Genomic DNA, 20,171 nt, shown 5'->3' with positions numbered 1-20,171 from the left:
CAAAACCATGTGCTTAAAATCCTTGGCTCAAGAAAGCACTTAAGTGCAGGCTGAAATTCCACTGAATGCAAAGCCAAAGCAAAGGCTTTATGGGGAAGGATTTTTAAATTAATTCAGCGTTGACCTAACACTTTCTTTTAAAGCTGTACCATAAGCTTCTAGGTAGCAGAGACAGGCCAATGCCTGTAGTGCTTCTCTAAAATTTTCGTGTCAGCATTCCTGTGCCTAAGCTGCAGTTCAGGAGCAGCACATTTTCAAAGGCAGTCAGAAATGATGAGGCATTAGGGGTCTTTGGGGACAGCTGTCCTCTCCAGCTGCAGGAGTTCTCTGCATCTGCTGCAGTTTTTCTGGGAAGAGGTTGACTTCCCCCTCCTTCACCTTAGCAGTTTTACCACAGCACTCCTTGAGATGTGGAGTTTGCAGCATTGCAGATGTCTAGGCAGGGAGACAGGCTGAAATTCTCTGGGCTTGCACGTGTGTGTACTGCATAATGATAGCTAACAACCTTGAAGTTTTCAGATGAGGAGTAATGAAACCCTTCCTGGTACTGTAATGCTGATACTGTGGTCCCAATCTGCTTTCAGGTTTTTCGGTATGAATGATCCCTCTGTGTAAAACATTACATTAAGGGAGATTCTAGAAACGTTGTCGCCTTTAGCATGCGTAGCTGAAACCAGAACTGGCATATATTCATGTCTGCTTTCCCAGATCACAGGATGTTAGGGTTGGAAGGGACCTCCAGAGATTGAGTCCAACCCCCCTGCCAGAGCAGGACCATAGAATCTAGTGCAGGCCACACAGGAACATGTCCAGATGGGTCTTCAAAGTCTCCAGAGGAGACTCCACAACCTCTCTGGGCAGCCTGTTCCAGTGCTCTGTGACCCTCACAGTGAAGAAGTTCCTCCACATGTTGAGGTGGAGCCTTCTGTGCTGTAAAATAGGATCTCCTTAGAGCTGTAAAATGGAATCTGTGGCACTGGTGCTGCAGCTTGCTGTGGGTGCACGCTTGTGCCTCTAGCCCACTGGAGCTGTTGTGCTCACGGGGATGGTATGCACGGAAAAGACTGCAGAATTCAGGCATAAAAGTAAATTTGAGGGTTGATTTAAATTTAAATACAAGCTGATATTGCTAATGATTTATCATCTGTACAACAAAGGAAAACCTTCTCTCTCTAAAATAGTTCAGTTCCCTCTATTTTCTTATTTGTCTGTGGTTTTTTTTCCTTAGAGCCTTTCCTTTTAGGGGAGAAGCTACAAGATGTATTTAATTTGTGTTCTTGAAAGCAGACTGGAATGATTATCAGCTTTAAACTGTTTCTGTAACAGCAGTGTGTTGGCAGTGTTAGAGTGGCTCAACATTTCTATTATTCAATAATTTCAGTTTGTCTTCCTTAGAGGACTGCAGCAGGACAGTCCTGTTCACTCAGAGACATTTTTCTTCAGCAGTGTTTCCCACAGAAGGAAATGCCTGATACCTGCCACAGCAGAAGAAATCAGGGGTTATTTCTATATCATCAGTAGTTCTCAGGGCTTGCTGCTGATTTCCTTTCTCTCCTTGCAGTTTGAACATGCCCTGACCTGGGTTCCCACATGTAATGAGAATGATCCATCACTCTGGTTTGCACTGATCATTCATTTCATTCATTTGTTACCTTCCTTTACACTTTCTCACCCTCTGTCTTACCCTCTCACTTCCCCCTTCAGAACAAAACCCCATCAGGTTTGCCTGACCTCACTGCATGGTGTTCTTGTGAGCCCCTTTTTAAAACTGTAATTATTTATGGTTCTGTCATGTGTGTTACATCTCGCCATGTGCAGGATGCTCAACACCATGTGTTCTTATTTTCTTCCTTTCTTTGCCACTCTTTTGGTTTTGTTGTGTGATTATTTTTGGGGGGTTGGGTTGGTTTGTTTTTTTGGGGGTGGAGCAAGGGTTGTGCTTGTTTTAGTTTGGGGTTTTTTTGCTAAAGGAAACACATCATGGGGAAGCGATCAGTTTGTTGTAGCCAGTTTCTGTGTTGCTTAGTGGGAGAAAGCCTAAACAGCAATCCTAATGCGCTTAATCTCTTATGTCTCTGCTGGCCTGTCATGGTCTTTTTGTTTCACTTGCTTTGAAAATGGGAGGATACAATAGGTCAAGTTTCCTTATCTCTGATAGCTTCCTCTTACTGCACTTCCCTGTTTGCAGTGGTGGTTGCAATATAATCTGATCCAGCAAAAAATTACTTGGCTGACCATTAAACATTAGCTCATGTGTTGTATGGTTTGTACATCAGACATATTGTTTAGCAGTATGGGCTGCAAATGCTTCTACCTAGCCAGCATATAGCCAGAGTCCTGTTTTATTTTAATTAGCAACTTTCCTGGCCTTATGCATTTAATTGAAGAAGGTAAACTGCTAATAAAAGAGTCCAATGATGTAATAGTCAACTTGACACGAATGCACTACTTGCTTTGTAAACATTGCTACCATGATTTGGCATAAAGACATTGCTGAAGTACCTGCATTCATTTTTCTGTTGCCTTCAACACTGCAGCTCATGGCAAAGCTGCTCTCACAGCGCTAGCTGCAGCATTTGTTCTTGGTTAGAATACAGATTCCCCAGTACAGTGTTGTAGTCCAAGTCTAAGGAGGATTACTAAGTCAAATATCTGCTGGTCAAAGCCTGTCTGTCCTGCAGAAGTGGCCACAGCTCTTCAGTGCAATAAACTGAGGGCAAGCTCTGCACCAGCTAACACAGGACTGAATGAAGAAAAGCAAAGGCCCCATCGTTAGTTCTCAGTTACTTACCAATGCCTTGATAAGTATGTGCATGGTACTACCTGGGTAGAATCATAGAATGATAAGGGTTGGAAGAGGCCTCCAGAGATCACTGAATCCAGCCCCGCTGCCGAAGCAGGATCACCTAGGGCATGTCACACAGGAATGCATCCATCTGAGTCTTGAAAATCGCTGGAGAGGGAGACTCCACAACCTCTCTGGGCAGCCTGTTCTAGTGCTCTGTCACCCTCACTGTAAAGAAGTTTCTCCTGATGTCAAGGTGGAACTTGCTGTGTTTCAGTTCATCCCTGTTGCCCCTCATCTTATCACAGGACACGTTTGCAAAGAGGGTAACTGAGTTCATTTTTAATTAGGAGAGAAATGGAGGGAGTGTCCCCACTGGTTTATGTTTGTTCCTTCTTTAAGCCAGCAAAGTTGATGGCAGAGGGGCATTTTAATGTCATCAATTCATTCATCCACTTATTTGGCCAAGTATTACTGGTTTTAAACCCTAAGCTTTTTTCATGTGAGCCATATTGTGGCACATTAGTGTGCTCAGCCCCTGAACCAGCCTAACAGCATGCACAGGATAACCAGTGTCCCCCAACACACACATCATGGTACTGTTATGGCTGGGCACAGAGTGCTGCCTTTGTCTTGCTGTCCAGCAGAGCTGAATTTAAAATGCAATTGCTTGTGCTGTTAGTGGTGTTTGATTTAATAACTAATCTGTGTGCATTCGAACACACACACACACTGGTACATAGCAGAAATGTTGGTGGAAGCAGCAGACATGTCTATGTCAGTGAGCTATTCTGTCAGATATCAGATGTGAATAAACTGGAAGAATTGGCTGGATTCCTGTAAGAAAAGAGGTGTTGGCAGACAGATACACCTCACGTAAACTAGGGGGGGTGTTTCTGACAAGGAATTAAACCTTATCAAGCAGCTGCAATAATGCAGGAGAAAATGATGTGTTTAAGGGTTGGTAACACCAAGGCTGAGCTTCACTGCTGATCTGCCTGCATGGTGATTTCCTGCAAAACCTACTAACCAGGCTTTACGCTCAAAAAGTTTTTTATCTTCCCCACCCCCACCCCCCATCATTCTCAGTCTGTTTCTTTCCTTTTGAATGTTCCCTGCCTAATTTTTTCCTTTTCTGTTTTTCAGACTTTTCTTAAACATTGATGTTGTCAAATGTTCTTTATTATATTTTTATTTTCATTCTACAAACATCTCTGACCTTTTTCTTTCCCCCCCTTTTGGAATTCATAAGAAGATCCCATTTGTGCACAGAAGAAAGGTATTCAATAACCTGGAAGGTTTAAGTTCCATTAGTTTCCTAATGCTTAATTAGCTAATATATATATTTATATATTAGGACACCATTGAGAGGTTGGGGTTGGCTTTTTTACTCAATATTGTTTTCTGTCTCCTCAGTCCTACATCTCAGAATATTTTCAGAGTTTATAGTTGTTGTTTTTTACATTGATCTGCTTCTTAATCTGAAGATCTAAATTACACTTCACTTAAGTCCTACCTACCCAGCTTGCAAGATCTGTGTTTGGATGCTACAACTCTGAAATCCAATAGAACTTGTTATATTACCAAAGTAAGATTCAAAGCTTTTATTCTACCTCCCAACTAATTTTTCCACTCCAATTTTAAACTCAGCTGTGTTCATGATTTTAGGGTTTTTGAAGTTTCTTCCTACAAATAGGGTTTGTTTAGATATTTAAAGAAAAGTAATGTTGGCAAAAGATAAAACTAACCCTTTTACCCACAGCCATTTCTCAGGTTATGACCTATTTGCTTCTAAATAAAAGCATAGAATCATAGAATTGTTAGGGTTGGAAGGGACATCAAGGATCATCTAGTTCCAACCCCCTGCCATGGACAGGGACACCTCGCACTAGATCAAGTTGCTCAGAGCCACATCCAGCCTGGCCTTAGAAACTTCCAGGGATGAAGCTTCTACCAGCGCCCTGGGCAACCTGTTCCAGTGTCTCACCACCCTCATGGGGAAGAACTTCTTCCTAACATCCAATCTGAATCTACCTATTTCTAGTTCTTTTCCATTCCCCCTAGTCCTATCACTCCCTGACACCCTAAAAAGTCCCTCCCCAGCTTTCTTGTAAGCCCCCTTCAAATACTGGAAGGCTACAATAAGGTCTTCTCGAAGTCTTCTCTTCTCTAGACTGAACAGCCCTAACTCCTTCAGTCTGTCTCCATAGGAGAGGAGCTCCATCCCTCTGATCATCCTCATGCATGCTTAAGTCTAGCTAAAGTAATTCATAAGGATTTGGAGTAATAGTGAATTTCTGTAACTGGAGTTTTCATATTTGAAATGTAAGTCTAAGATTTATGTATAAACAGTTGGGCAATCCAAATACTACATCAGCTTAGTGCTATTCAGTCAAAACTTAACAGGCCAGTACAGCACTGTGAATGTCTTAAGCATTATTTTTAGCAAATGATGTTTAAAAAAACCCCAACAAACAATAGGATAAATAAAATCTTTACTGATATTTAATAAATATAGAATATATATATGTAAAATATAGAATATGTTATTTTCACAAATCTGTTACAAAATAGGAAAATCAGTGAAAACCAAGATCTTTAGTGACCTTTTATGTATATGGATGAGAAAGAAAATACTATGTTAGATCCTGTTATGTTTTATGATTAAGTTAGGGGTTTTCCATTCTTGTTTTATATTTAAGTGTAAGGCATTGTGTTTGACTTTGATCACGAAGTGTATTTCCAGTTTTCAGTTCTCAGGTCCTTTGGAAGTTAAACAGTGACTGCAGAAGCAAAATGTGAATATAAGATATACTAAATCAGAGTGAGTTCGTAATCAACATGTAAGGGACACTTGGTAGGGGGCAAAAAAAAGACAAATAGTATTCAAGTGTTTTCAGGGTAAAAACCACTGAAAATTATGTCCTGTGTACCTCAAGAGTACAGCTCAATCAGATTATATTAACTGAGGCAGGAAGGTACCCCCTCTATTTCCTGAAGAATCCAGATGAATGAATCATTGCTGTTCAATTTAACTTCTTCATTAAGCTGTTACGAATACTTTGTATTTAATCAAGTTACAGCTGAATTACAGCTGTTTCTCCCACAGTTTATGGGGCAATTAGACATTTATGCCGCAGACTTTGTATCTTTATTTTTTGGGTCTTTATTTTTTTTATCTTTTTATGTGAGAGATTTGAAAGCCATTGTACTAAGCATAATTTCAGTTTGAACTTCAAGATAGACTCTTAATCTCACAGGATGTTAGGGGTTGGAAGGGACCTCTGGAGATCATGGAGTCCAACCACCCTGCAAGAGCAGGACCATAGAATCTAGCACAGGTTATATAGGAATGCATCCAGATGGGTCTGGAAAGTCTCCAGAGAAGGAGACTCCACAACCTCTCTGGGCAGCCTGTTCCAGTGCTCTGTGACCCTTACAGTGAAGAACCACCTCGTCATGTTGAGGTGGAACCTCCTGTGCTGTTGTTTACATCCATTCATAGAAGCATAGAATAGTTAGTGTTGCAAGGGACCTCAAGGATCATCTAGTTCCAACCCCCTCTGCCACGGACAGGGATACCTCACACTAGATCAAGTTGCTCAGAGCCACATCCAGCCTGGCCTTAAAAACCTCCAGGGATGAGGCTTCTACCACCTCCCTGGGCAACCTGTTCCAGTGTCTCACCACCCTCATGGTGAATAACTTCTTCCTAACATCCAATCTGAACTACCCATTTCTAGTATTTTTTAGCGTTCCCCCTAGTCCTATCACTACCTGACACCCTAAAAAGCCCCTCCCCAGCTTTTTTGTAGGCCCCCTTCAGATACTGGAAAGCCACAATAAGGTCTCCTCAGAGCCTTCTCCTCTCCAGACTGAACAGTCCCAACTCCCTCAGTCTGTCTTCATTACCCCTTGTCCTGTCACAGGGTGCAACTGAGCAGAGCCTGTCCCCTCCCTCTTGACACCCAGCCCTCAGATATTTATAAACATTTATTAGATCCCCTCTCAGTTTTCTGTTCTCCAGGGTAAACAACCCCAGGTCTCAGCCTCTCCATACAGGGCAGGGCTCCACTCCCTTAATCATCCTGGTGGCCCTGTGTTGGACTCTCTCCAGCAGATCCTTGTCCCTCTTGAACTGGGGAGCCCAAAACTGGGTGCAATATACCAAGTGAGGTCTCACCAGGGCAGAGTAAAGGGGCAGGAGTCTGCTGGACAGACTCCTCTTAATGCTCCTCAGAAGACAGTCAAGGAGGACAGTTGGAAACACCTGAATTTTGTCACTGTTCACATTGAATATAGTTCTGGCATTTTGCCTGTCTTCTAAGAAAATTACTTTTGAAAGAGGATAGTGTCTGAAAATGTGTTTTGAAATGGAAAGCTAGCTGACATTGATGAAAAAGCATGCAGCTTCAATGTGCAGCAGGAAAAGGGTCATCTCTAAAAGTGCTAGGAACTAGATTATTCAGAAGTGATCAATCTTGAGCTGCAAATAATTAAACATTAAAACAGTGCTTTTGGGTTTCACCACAAATGTGGCTTGGTTTTGCAAACCGTGGTATTAATGTTGTGTTTCTTGATACTTAGAGTTCAGAGTACTTATGTATTTTTTTTACCAATCCCTGTAACTGTTTTTAATATGCCTTTTGGTGGTGGTTTTGTTTTTTCACAGGAGCAACAGCTGCTGCTCGAAAGGAGGTTATAAGGAACAAGATAAGAGCAATAGGAAAAATGGCTAGAGTTTTCTCTGTGTTAAGGTAAGAATTTGTGCTTTCAGGTTTTTCATGCTAAGGGACATCTTTGGAGGATCACCTAGAGCACTTTACTGTTAATCAAACAGCAATTTTGATGTTTTAATAATACCACCCAGCTGAGTTTTCCTGGAACCTGTCAAAGATTGTGTTATTTATACAACACCACCGTAACAAATTTTGTTACGGCTCTGAGTAACCTTCTTTCTCATGGCTTTTACTGAACATGAAACAAACAAAAGACATCAGCAAAGAAATCCTTCTTTTTCTAAAAGACTTTTGCTTCCCAGGTTACTAGTTAGCTCTTAGCCACTGCAAGGCAAGAGTTAAATGTGGAGAAAGAGTGTGTTCCACATCATAGAATCATGCCATTGTTAGGGTTGGAAGGGACCTCAAGAATCATCCAGTTCCAGCCCCTCTGCCATTGCCAGGGACATCTCACACTACAGCAGGTTGCTCAGAGCCACATCCAGCCTGGCCTTAAAAACCTCCATGACTGGGGCTTCCACCACTTCTCTGGGCAACCTGTTCCAGTGTCTCACCACCCTCATGGGGAAGAGCTTCTTTCTAACAGCCAATCTGAATCTACCCACTTCTAGTTTTGTGCTATTCTCCCTAGTTCTATCACTTTCTGACATCCTAAAAAGTCCCTCTCCAGCTTTCTTGTAGCCCCCATCAGACACTGGAAGGCCACATTAAGGTCTTCTCAGAGCCTTCTTTACTCCAGACTGAACAGCCCCGATTCTCTCTGTCAGTCCTCATAGGAGAGGAGCTCCATCCCTCTGATCATCCTCGTGGCCCTTCTCTGGACATGTTTCAGCACGCCCAGATCTTTCTTGTAATTGGGGCTCCAGACCTGGACACAGTATTCCAGCTGGGGTCTCACCAGAGTGCCTCATTAAAAAAGAAGCCAACAATCCTACTTTGTCACTCACAGTTGTTGCTATAGCCATGAGTGAAGATGAGTAAATACAAAAGCATGAGGGTCGTTTAACTAAAAAATGCAGGAAATCATTGTGCAGATGACAGCAACTTGTTACCTCGGGCTGCACTCCTCCAAACACAGGAACATGAGTAACTAATTGCTACCAATGTTTAGAACTCTCCATTTGATGTCTCTGAGCAGAAGAGAAAACATGCTGTACTCTGCTGTGCTGAAGTCTAAATATAGACAAGACAGCTCTCCTTCCCTTTCAGCAGAAGGATTTTTTCCTTTGGAAATTGTCTGTTGCTTTGCTGTAGTCAGCTTATGGTTATTATGGTTAGTGCAAAATGAAGGGATTGTTAAAATGAGTATTGCCATGACTGTATGATTGATATAAAAAGAGGAAACAAAAAATAGTTACTTGAAGAACACACTTTTAAATTCAGGTTAAAATCTCAAACTTGCTTGACAGATTCATCTGCAGCATTCAAGCAGTGGGTAGGTTCTCACTGGGTCTTCACATGGACACACCGGTTTGCCCACACGCTGCAGATTGCAGCAGCATAGCTTTAAATAGCATCATGAGGTGGAGGATTTGGTACCTGGGGTTCCCAAAGTGTTATATGTGAATTAGTAGTGATGCACAAAACTACTTCATCGTGGTACCCAGAGGGACCAAAAAAAAAAAAAGAAAAAGAAAAAAGTTGGCATAATGCCTTTTCTCTAAACAAAACTGGGGAGCAATCAAATGTTTCCACCTGCTCCTCTGTACCAAGTCTGGCAGAAAGCCTGGAGCTGACATTGCCACCACCTTCATAAAACAGCATGATTATTTTTCTCTGATGATAGTTGGGCAAACAAAGTTTGGGAAACCTGGCTTTCTCCCATAACCTTCAACTGCAGCTTCTGGATCCACTCTTATTTTGTTCTGGAGCATCTTCTGAAATATAGGATTGATTCAACAGAAACATGAACTTTAATATCACAGAATTGTCAGGGCTGGAAGAGACCTCAAGGATCATCCAGTTCCAACCCTCCTGTCATGGGCAGGGATGCCTCACACTACATCAGGTTGCTCAGAGCCACATCCAGCCTGGCCTTCAAAACCTCCAGGGATGAGGCTTCTACCACCTCCCTGGGCAACCTGTGCCAGTGTCTCACCACCCTCAGGGTGAAGAACTTCTTCCTGACACCCAATCCAAATCTACCCATTTCTAGTGTTTTTTCCATTCCCCCCCATTCCTATCACTGTGACAGCCTAAAACCCCCCTCCCCAGCTTTCTTATAGCCCTCCTTTATATATTGGGAGGCCACAATATGGTCTCCTCAGAGCCTTCTCTTCTTCGGGCTGATTCCCTGTCATTGTCTCTCAGCCGCTTTATTTCTCAAGCCTGGCTTTTCTTTAGACAGGAAGGAGATAAATAAGTTTAGTATATTTCTCCTAAAAAAAAAAAAAAAAAGGCATTAAATGACAGAAAATAGAAAATAAAGAACAATAAGGGTAAAAAAATCTCAAAAAAAAAAGAAAAAGTGATACTGAGGTTTTTTTGGGGAATATGTAGTTTAAAGATAATAAAAATACAATGAATCTTCCTGTGTGAAGATGAAGCTAAAAGTGCCATTGTGGTTTAATTAAAAGAAGAAAAAAAAGGGATGAAATGGCCTGAATGGAAAATGCAGATTATACATTTGCTTGCAGAAGCAAATGATCAAGAGAAAACAAAAACTTTGCTAACTGTTGATAAGGAAAATGCTGTGTTAATTCTGGCAATAGTTGCCTGCTGCATTCGTTCTCATCGCTTAGGAAACTTGCAAGGAAAACGGTCACAGTTGGATTTTTGACTTTTACAGAAAGAAATGTGAAGAAGGAGAATCACTTTCACACTAAAAATAGAACTTGAAGAGTATATGCAGTAGGTAAACAAGAGATGTTTGAGATACGTGAGTGATTCAGGGCACGTAGGGCTAGAGAAATTTGTCTCTCAGCAATTCTGCCACTGACGGTTTTGATAGGCAAAACCACATTATCCTCAAGTGAAGGTGGAACTGAATTCTTTGTTTGCTTCCTCCAGCTTAATGTCATTCTGGATTTCAAAGTAAAGCACTTCAAAACAGGCTTCTATTACAAAATTGGCATCAGTTTTACTGCTGAGAAAGTTTGTAATGACACACAGCATTGCAGCTCTATTTAACTGCGAGCTGTTGTGTTCCTCTTGCCCTAGTTTGAAACCCATGTTACATATTTACGTTTCCCAGAACATTTTTAGCCTACTAATCTACTAAGAACAGTGCTAGTAAGGGCGGAAGTACTAATTAATTTTAATGAGCTTTTAGCTTACTTTTAAGTGGCTGATGATCATTAATAAGTGATAATAAGTGATGTACCTGACAGCTCAAGTAGACAGAAGCGAAACAACAATTTAAGTTGATTTTGGACCACACAGTTTAAGGCATTTGAATGCACTGTTGCAAATAAGTGCTCCTTTGGTCTGCTTGCTATCAAGTTTGTGGTTTTATCTTTCTATCTATCTATCTATTTATAATATATATATAATTATTTTTTATATATCTATATTTAAGTGTATGTCATATCTTGTTTCATAGATACAGGGTATAGTGTCAGCTATAGTGCCACAAGATTGTTCTGAAATGAATTAGAGAAAGAAAGCCATGAGAGGTGTCCCTGCCTGTGGTGGGGAGGTTGAACTGGATGATCTTTGAGGGAATGGCCTCAAGCTGTGGCTGTGTAGGTTTAGACTGGACATTAGGAAGAATTTTTTCAGGGAAGGAGTGGTCAGGCATTGGAATGAGCTGCCCAGAGAGGTGGTTGAGTCGCCAACCCTGGATGTGTTTAAAGGTGGTTTGGATGTGGTGCTTGGGGATATGGGTTAGGGGTGAACTTTGTAGAGTAGGGTCTGTAGAGTGTCTTTTCCAACCTGAATGTTTCTGTAATTTTTCTGTTAAAGATGGCAGTTATTTACTCTTTTGGGTTTTGTTTGGTTTGGTTTTTTTCCCCCTTTCTGCAGAGAGGAGAGTGAAAGTGTGCTGACACTGAAAGGTTTGACTCCAACAGGAATGCTGCCCAGTGGTGTGCTCTCTGGAGGAAAACAAACACTGCAAAGCGGTGAGCATGTTTACCTGTGTGTGTCTTATTGTGTACAAAAAGCAAAAAAGGCCCAACAATTGGTTTTCCAGCTACTGAACCCAGGAAAAGTAACCACAGTCATCTCAGGATAAAATAAAGGGCAGAATCAAACAGGCGGTTTGTTGTGCTGGAGCGTTTGTGAGCAGTTCATGTAAGGCCACCTCTCAAGACTTTATTACATTCCACTGATATTTTTTCAAAGAAAGAGAGGGGGGAAAACAGTCCCAGAAAATCAGCTGTAGCTCTCACTGCATGTGAAATGCACTCTCTCCACAGTTTGCAGCATCTTTTAGAGTTTTTCTAAGAGCAGCCTTTGATATGCAGAGTACTTGAAGGCTCAGCTTAGATAATGATACTCAAACTCTTATTTTATCTGATTTGTTCCTTCTCATAGAGAATCACCAATGGAAAATAGCTCTAGAATTAGATTTTCTCTCCTAGCAGTTCTCGGTGACAGCATGAGAACAATTTCTCTCTGATTTAAGCCCATATGAAGGGAGGCTCTTACAAACACGGTGTTTGCCTCGTATGCAAACACAATACAGACTGTCACTTCAGTTTTATACCAAGTGCTGCTTCTTACAGGAAATCTGCAAGTCTGGAGTACTGTGGGGTTTTGGATGAAATATTCCTTTTGGAACAAAGAGCTGCAAAGTATTTAATTTACTACTGCAAGCTCTCCTTTTTTCACTGTGTATTGCAGTAGAGTATATTGCAGGCACACAAGAATGTCTCTCACTTATTGCAGTTTCTGTTGGCAGTAGATGTGAGAAATAGAAATGTTTTACAACCTTAGCATAGTCTCGGCCTCTTGTTTTCCTGTTTCCTTCCTGGAGCATTCTTTCTCTGCATTTTTCCCTTTACTGTCTCTTTTACCTAGAAGATTCAGGTATATGGTGGTAAACCTCTTTTCCCTCTTTTTTCCCCTTTTTTCTTGTTGATGACTTACGTGTTATGGGCATAGTAACGTTCTGCTTCGAAAATGCTGCAATATGATGCCCCGGCCTGCCTTTCTTGGTGAAGCTGTGCTCTGCACCTGAGCTTTTCTCCATAGAGTTGCTTTAGATTTGTCAGAAAAAAATTGGTCCAAAGAGGCTGCTTCTTGTTGCCCTGGCAAAATTGTAGAAATTGAAATGAATTTGAGAAAATTTGCCTGAAGTTCTCTTTCCAGTGGCTAAAAGGAACATCTCCTCATACTGCAGTATTCTGGCTTAGTAAAACATTACTATACACAAGCCTTTTGCATTAGTTGCCACGTAGCACCCCATCCACCAAACGATCTAGAGCTGGCATAGTTTCTGTTAAGCACACATTCGTGTTACCATATGCATTAACAGAAAATATGAGTAGTGTGTTCTGTCATGGAAGTATCCATTTTACTCACCATTTATTTTCTAATGTGTCAGTGCTGGTTTGGATTTGGTTAGTCATTTTAATTTCTCATCCTAGTTAGTGTGTTTCATTCTCTCTTAAGTTTGCATTGGTTTTCTTCCTCGACTTTTGCCACCTCTCTTGCTCTCTAGCTTGAGAGGCACCAGACCTTGGCGCATGGGGGTCAGCTCCTCAATTCCCCATGCAGCAAGAGAACAGTAGACATATTTTAGTCTTGCTCTCAATCCATAGTTAACATCCTAATTGAAAGAAAAAAAATAATAAAAATTATAAAATGTTTGAGTTTTGTGGAAGACAACAAAAACAAAACCAAGAAACAAAGCAAGCAAACAAAAAAAAAGCTTTTACCTAGGGGAAAATGAGGAATTCCTGAAAACTTGCTTCTTGAGCTATTCTCTACACCAGAGGGTCTTGAAAATAAAAGTTTCTCTTAAATATTTGAGCTGTACCCTTGCTGTATTTGATTACATCTGTTCATTTGTGTCATCTTCTAAACCTCTGACTGGAGGGTCAAATTCATGCCCAAGCTGATGGGTAAAACTGAAATAAAATTAAGAACAATGAGTGGTTGCAAACCAGCAGTAAGCTGGTATTCATAATGCTGCAGCAACCTCCTGATGACAAACCTTTCTGTCTCTAACCAGGCTTTGCAAGTCTGAAGGCCCAGCAGCTTTCAATCTTGTGTCTGTGTCCATTGGTTTTAATAAAACATTAGAAAAATGCTGGTTTCAGACTGGGTTGGCATAAAGGGCACTCACAGACGGAAGGCTGGGTGAGACAGCAAGCAAAGGCAAAGCTGTCTGAGCAAACTCTGCCCATCCTGTGGGGAGGTTTCTTTTAGTCAGGAGAGAGATAAATAAATCATTCTGAGGAGTTATATATGTGGTTCTTTTGCCTTGTAGTGGCAGCTAATACTTTTCAAGCTGACATCGTAAGTGGTATGGATTTTGTGCAGTGGCTTTATGCCATTTTTTTTGTTCTCCTTTTGTCAGGGCAAATCAAAACCACTCTTACTCAAAGCTGAGAGCATTACACAATGACCTTTTCAGGTCAGATGTGCAATATGGAAGACGTTTTCCTTTTGTAGTCCTCTTCTGAGTCCAAAGGAAACTACTCAGATGTGTCTCAAAAAACTTCTAGTTGGTTAAACTTCTGCTTCAGAGCAAACTATAGCTTAATCCAATCTGCAAATGATTGTGTTTTTTTGTGTAACCATTTCTCTGTGTGTCTGTTCTGCCAAAATCCAGCACTTACAGTAACATTAGTGTTGTAGCTCCTTTTGCTGTTCACTGACTTGTTCTTAGAGTTAAAATCCTCTGCTCATTTTTCTCATTCGTTTTGCTACCCCTTTCTTCTCTTCAGCTACTGTTGAGGCTATTGAGGCTGATGAAGGTAAATTGGCCAGTCCCCTTTCTGTTGGTGCCACAACAGACAAGGGCTCTGCTGGGTGTATTCATTTTGCTGTAGCTTGTACAGATTGTGTGGGTGTTGGGCTAACAATTGTGGCTCAGTATTAACCAAAATGTGATTGCTTTAAAGGGGAAAAGTGTTGGGTTTTTTGTTGTTTTGGGTTTGGTTTATTTGATTTTATTTTTTTCATTGCTGCTGTTGTGGGTTTTTGCTTTCTTTCTTAAAGTTACAATCACATTGGAGTTGCTGTATGTTGAACTAACCACTGAGTAATGCCAAGGGAGGAGATCAGGGAACTTGGATTTCACAGGACATAACTTGGCAGCAGCTCATAAATGCTCTGTGACACATAGCTCAAAAGCTGTGCGCTGGAGGCTGGGTCTTGTCTGCACCTCAAACCATCCTCAGCAATCTCTGGTCAAAAAAAAACCCCACACATGCTTTTGTAAATACTCTCTCTTTTTGTTAGTTGTTTGAGGGGGGAGGGAATTCCCTTTTCTTGTTTTCTTTCTTTCTTTTATTTCTTCCCCCCTTTTCTTTTTCCTCCCCCCCCCCCCTTTTTTTTTTCTTTTTTTTTCTTTTTATTCTTCTTTTTTTTTTTTCCTTTTAATTTGTGTCCTTTCTTTTAGGTCCCTAGTTAAAAAAAATATATATATATATTTATTGGTCTTTTGTTCTAGTTCAGCATGTTTCTGTTTCTCTTTAAAAGCAAAGCAACATGAGACATTTGTCTGCAAGATGTCGGCTTCCTCTGGTAGTTGCAGTTTACACACTGGATGTTTACATTAGAGCAACCAGTCACACCAGCACCATTTTAGCTACAAATCCCAAGTGACTGGCTGCCTTGGAAGATGTCTGAATGCTTAGCACTGAAAACCACGGTGCTTTGTTGGCACACACCTCTTAATTTTAACCCTGAAGCAACTTTTCGCACTACACTGAAAACCTAAGTTAATCCTATGTGGGGATGCAGATGCACGATATTTGTTTGGTATTATCAAGTTTTATCAAGAAGAGTTTTTCAGAATTCCCCTTTAAAACAAAACTTTCAGTTGTATTTTGTTCTTGCCCCTCTCAAATTCTCTGTGGGTTTTTTTAGTTACTTTTTAAAAAAAAAAATAGATAAAATTTTAAACCCAAAAATCTGATGACTGCTGTCTGTTGGTAAGATGTGCCCTTTTGGCCAGTTTGATCTGGTTTTTGTTTTTGTCAAGCAGTGAATAAAATTAGAGAACAAACAAGTAAGAGAAAATACAACTGCTTTCTAAATAGCAGTGAGCAAGCTGCTATTTATGTTGGAATTATCTATTCCTACCGGCAACCTCTAATCTGCAGTGTGCATTCTCATTGACAGTTTGGCTGTTTCCTGTGACTCTCTGTGACTCTGTGTTGTGTTCTAGTATACTCTCCATGTAAACTGCTAATACTTGTTGTCTGACCAGCAACTACAGCAGAGCACCTTCCCCAGTGCTGCAGACGCTAACATCTCTTGTCTGCTCCACAACCCAATTGATTGACAGCGCCCCCGTGCCAGTAATGTGCACCCTTCAAGTTAATCCTTCATTTGCCGTCCTTGCTAGTTAGACACCGTAACTGTGGCCATAATGACTTGTCGATGCAGACAAAGCTAACAATGGAGGAAATGTTTTGTCCTTTACCAACTGTCCCTTTGCAGTTTGGTTCAGAGTCCAGTGACACCAACTGGGCCTGTCTACTCCAGGACACAGCAAGTGTTGCAGCTTCAACGTGGCCATCCATCAAACTACTGCTTTAAGGACCTGGCCTGGGTGTTTGCTAGACATCTTCATTTCTGTGGTAGAGGATAAATTGGAAAAAAACCCCACCAAGGCAAAAACCCCAACCAAACAAAAACCAAACCAACCAACCCACCCCCAAACGAATGAAAAAACCACCCAAAACTCTACCAAACCAACCGAAAAACCAAACCCTTGAAAAGACTCACTGTAGGGCCTGTTCTGTTTTCACTGCTCCATCTCTGCTCTCTTGACTAATCACCATTATGTTGTTGTTGTTTTTCTGAGTTGAAGTATGGTACATGTTAAAACCCATGCACTTCACAAAGGTCCACTACAGTAACAGTGTTTGTGAAACCGGTTAAGGAAACTAAATACTGAGGCAAACAGGATCTGTCCTTTTTCTCAAGAATGGCTGGCAAAACTCTCAGCATGAAATTGCTTTTTTACCTCCCTCCAATATGCAAGGAGTGGTAGATTGGTACCAGGGATGTTCTGGGCTTTTGGAGTTGTGTTTGGTTGTCATTTTGGTTTTTTTATAATAGAAGTTACCAGCTTGTCCAAAAAATTGGGACTGCATATTGGAAGGAGAGCAGAGGTAGTTCAGGCTAAAATGAACATAAAGGGAGGGAAAGGATATTGAATTTGATGCGTGAAACTCCCTTACCATTTTCTCCCCAGGGAGTTTGCAGTTTCCTGGTACTAACACACCATTTCTGCTCTATGGCATGCTAAGATAGAGGCATAGCAAAAGCGCCAGTTCTGGCAGTGCAGTGCATTGATTTGGTGCAGATAAGAGACAAAACACACAGAAGGCTGTGACCAATTATCTATGAAGCTGTCACCTGCTGTTTGCCTACAGTGCTTTTTGCTCTTTTACTTTAAAGTTATTCTTCAACTCTTCAATTAAAGGGGGGGGGGGGGGGCAATAAAATAAAATAAAAATGAGACTCTGCAGCTGCGCTCCCCAGCCTACGGCTGCCTTCTGATGTTGCTGCTGAAGGGCAGATCAAAAGCCCTCACTCAGGTTCGCTTGGAACTTTGCTCCTTTTGTCAGCGCATTTCCAAAGTGAGATTGTACGAATGTTCCCAAATGAGACGATCCCTGGCCCCTGTTGCTCAGTGTTACAGTTCTAAGATCCAGCCCACCAAACTCAGCATTACTGCTGGTGTACTCAAGCTACTTTGTAGAAGTCCGGGGATGTACTGGGGAGGGTAACTGCCTCAACTGATCAACAAATCCCCCACCTGGGTTGGAAGCATAAGGCAACATTTTAAGGTCACCCTAGATCTCCCATAGCGTTCATGTATGTCCCACAGACTGGACTAACCAATATCAGGGCTGTCAGTAGCTGGCCAGTGCTTTCTGCCCTGGTCTCTGAAAGCCAAGGGGAGGTTTTGCCCGCTGAAGGAGATTGCAGTGAGGCACGATGTCTTTAAGGGTGTAAGTGATGACGACAAATGCTAACTCATCAGCACACAACTGTGCCCTAAGTGTGGTTCCCATGCGCCAGCTGGAGTCTCATGTCAGCTTTAGTGTTTGAAGCTGAACTCCAGTGGACAGGAAAACATTGGAAGCTGATAAACACAGTTGTGTACCACAAGGTGCTGGTGGTGGTGAACTCCCTTGAGTACGGTAAGGAGTCGGTCGCGTGGTCAGATCTCCTCACAAGGAAAAGGACTTTCGCGCTCGTTGCTTAAGGCTGGGGAAAAAGCCACCAAGAGTTTTACCTTGCTAATTTTGCTTTTTAATAATCCTTTATTCAGCTATCAAAGGATTTTCACCCCAGCATAAGATCACTAGCTTCGAAGAGGCCAAAGGCTTAGATCGAATTAACGAGCGAATGCCTCCGCGCAGAGACGTGCCATCCGATGCCAACCTTAACTCCATCAACAAGGCAATCTCCACAGAGACTAATGGCACGGACAGCAACGGCAGTAATAGCAGCAATATCCAGTGACCACTGTCCGGGAGGGGGGATTGAGCTGCAGGGCACCAGTGGGGTTGCTGCACATCAGCAGTGGGATGTTCTTGCCTCTGATAATAGCTTACTTGCTCTGGGGGCCAGGTGTTGGATTCAGTTTACAATAACAACAACAACAACAAAAAATCATCAACAAAAGAGATCGTCAACTTTAATTTGGTGGGGGGGGAGGGGGCTTGGGGGAGGGAGAGACACCTCCTTTGGATATGCCTTTAAAATGCTTGTAGACAATTGAAAGCTCACGCTGGTATATATTGCAAAGCTAGGGGAATGAACGTGTTTTCCTACTGCATCGGGGACGTCTAGGTAGATGTGTTACTGAAAGGCCTTTTGTTACGTTACTGGACATGAAAACTTTGTTTGATTTCCTACTCTTAAAACTATTGTACGTTTACAGTCGCGGCACTAAACACGTGGACAACATCCAAACATTTTTAACCAAGTGTACAAACTAAATAAGGACTATTTATTGATAATGTTTTGCTACTCTTGCCAGACAATGGCTATGAAATAAATTAGGCAGCCTTTAAAAAAAAAAAGCAGAGAGGGGTGGAAAAAGCAAAAAAAAAAAGTAAATAAAATAAAATGGGGGGGGGGGGGGAGAGGGAGGGAAGGGGGGAAAAAAATATAAGAGGAGGGGAGGGGAAATAAACAATAAAAAGAACTTTGGAAATTTGTTTCAAATGCCAAAAAAGTATAAAAATAAAACAACAAAAAAAAAAAGGGGGGAGAGAGAGAGTGAGAGAGAGAGAGAGAGAGAGTTTAATTTTGTACAGATTATGCTTACCTCAGGTTTCTTTAGTGTGCTTCAATGCCCTTCTTTAAATATTAACACTTCTCTTACTGATTTGGCAGCAGTTATCCTTTTCTTTGTTTAAAAAAAAATGGAAAAAAAAGAAAAAGAAAATGTAAAAAAAAAAAAAAATACAAAACAAAACACACAAAAAAATACAAAACCCAACCAAACCACAACTGGAATAATGATGACATTTCTCTTTGTTTTGAGGGGGGGTTTTTTCTGTTTATATTTAGGGGGGAATGTTTGGTTTTGGGGGTGGGGGTGATTTTCAGGGTTGTTTTTTTTTGGTTTGGTTTTGGGTTGGGTTGTTTATTTGGGGGGGTGGGTGGGAATTAACTCAAAGTCTTGGTTGTGGCTTGCTGAATTTAACTATTTATGAGTGGTGCATTTTTAAGTATAGTGAACGAGACACCATATTAAAGTGCAGTGAAAAGCATCTATATTCTGTAAAAAAAAAAAAGGCAAAAAAAAAAAAGAAGAAAAAAAAAAGACAATTTAAGGAAAAAAAAAAATAAAAATCTGCCTATGCATGTTTTTTAAGATGATTAAAAAAAAAAAACACAAACAGACAAAAAAATAAAGAGGCTGTCTAGGCCTGTACGGGACTGTAATGCGCTTAAGTGGTCTGACTTATACTGGACATGTATGTTACTGGCGTTACTTTATATTCTCTAAACAAAGACAAAGGAAACAAAATGCTTAATGCCTTTGAAATTTTGTAATCAAACAAACAAACAGGAAAAAAAAACAAAAACAAAAACAAAAGAGCTTTGGAAAAAGAAAAAAAAAACACACACACACACACAAAAAAAAATCTTAAGGGGCAGGGGGGGGGAGAGCATTCTTAACAGTTTTTAACCTAAGCTTGTCAGTTGCACATATAGGTGGGGTAGCATGTTTAGCAAAAAAAAATAGGGGGGTGGGGGGGAAGAAGTTAAAAAAAAAAAAGGAAAAAAAAAAACACAAAAAAAAAGAGACATAAAAATAAACCCAGAAAACCTTGTGAAATTTAAACTAAGTTTGTAGTTACACGTGAGAAATTCTAACTGCATGAGAACTTGTTAATGTCATAATGGTTTGGTCATTTCGTTCCGTTCTTGTCACGTGCCACGAACTGTGTAATTTTTTCACTTTCCTCCCTTTGTATCTCAGTTTACGGGTTTCAACTGCTTCATTCTGAGGAAAAAAAAAAGGAAAAAAAAAAAAAAACAGAACAAAAAAGTTT

The 20,171-nt window shown here is 41.0% G+C and overlaps 1 protein-coding gene across 2 annotated transcripts in view; it reads left to right on the top strand.

Annotated features, from left to right (window-relative positions):
- Nucleotides 1-18,686, top strand: part of PPP3CA (protein phosphatase 3 catalytic subunit alpha) — a 250,139-nt gene extending 231,453 nt beyond the window's left edge. The window contains exons 11-14 of one of the 2 annotated variants that reach the window (XM_068136820.1): nucleotides 7,458-7,542; nucleotides 11,488-11,585; nucleotides 14,361-14,390; nucleotides 17,930-18,686. In XM_068136820.1, the coding sequence (XP_067992921.1) occupies nucleotides 7,458-7,542; nucleotides 11,488-11,585; nucleotides 14,361-14,390; nucleotides 17,930-18,123 (407 nt within the window). In that variant the 3' untranslated portion in view covers nucleotides 18,124-18,686. The remainder of the gene's footprint in view (nucleotides 1-7,457; nucleotides 7,543-11,487; nucleotides 11,586-14,360; nucleotides 14,391-17,929) is intronic. The other variant, XM_068136821.1, reaches the window with a different exon arrangement.
- The last annotated feature ends 1,485 nt before the right edge of the window (nucleotides 18,687-20,171 follow it).

The sequence above is a fragment of the Melanerpes formicivorus genome, unplaced genomic scaffold (genome assembly GCF_026170545.1).
Source record: "Melanerpes formicivorus ecotype bairdi unplaced genomic scaffold, bMelFor1.0.p_v2 SCAF_4, whole genome shotgun sequence".
Lineage (NCBI taxonomy): Eukaryota > Metazoa > Chordata > Aves > Piciformes > Picidae > Melanerpes > Melanerpes formicivorus.
Note: the sequence above shows the minus strand (reverse complement) of the source record. Positions and strands in the feature narration are given on the sequence as shown.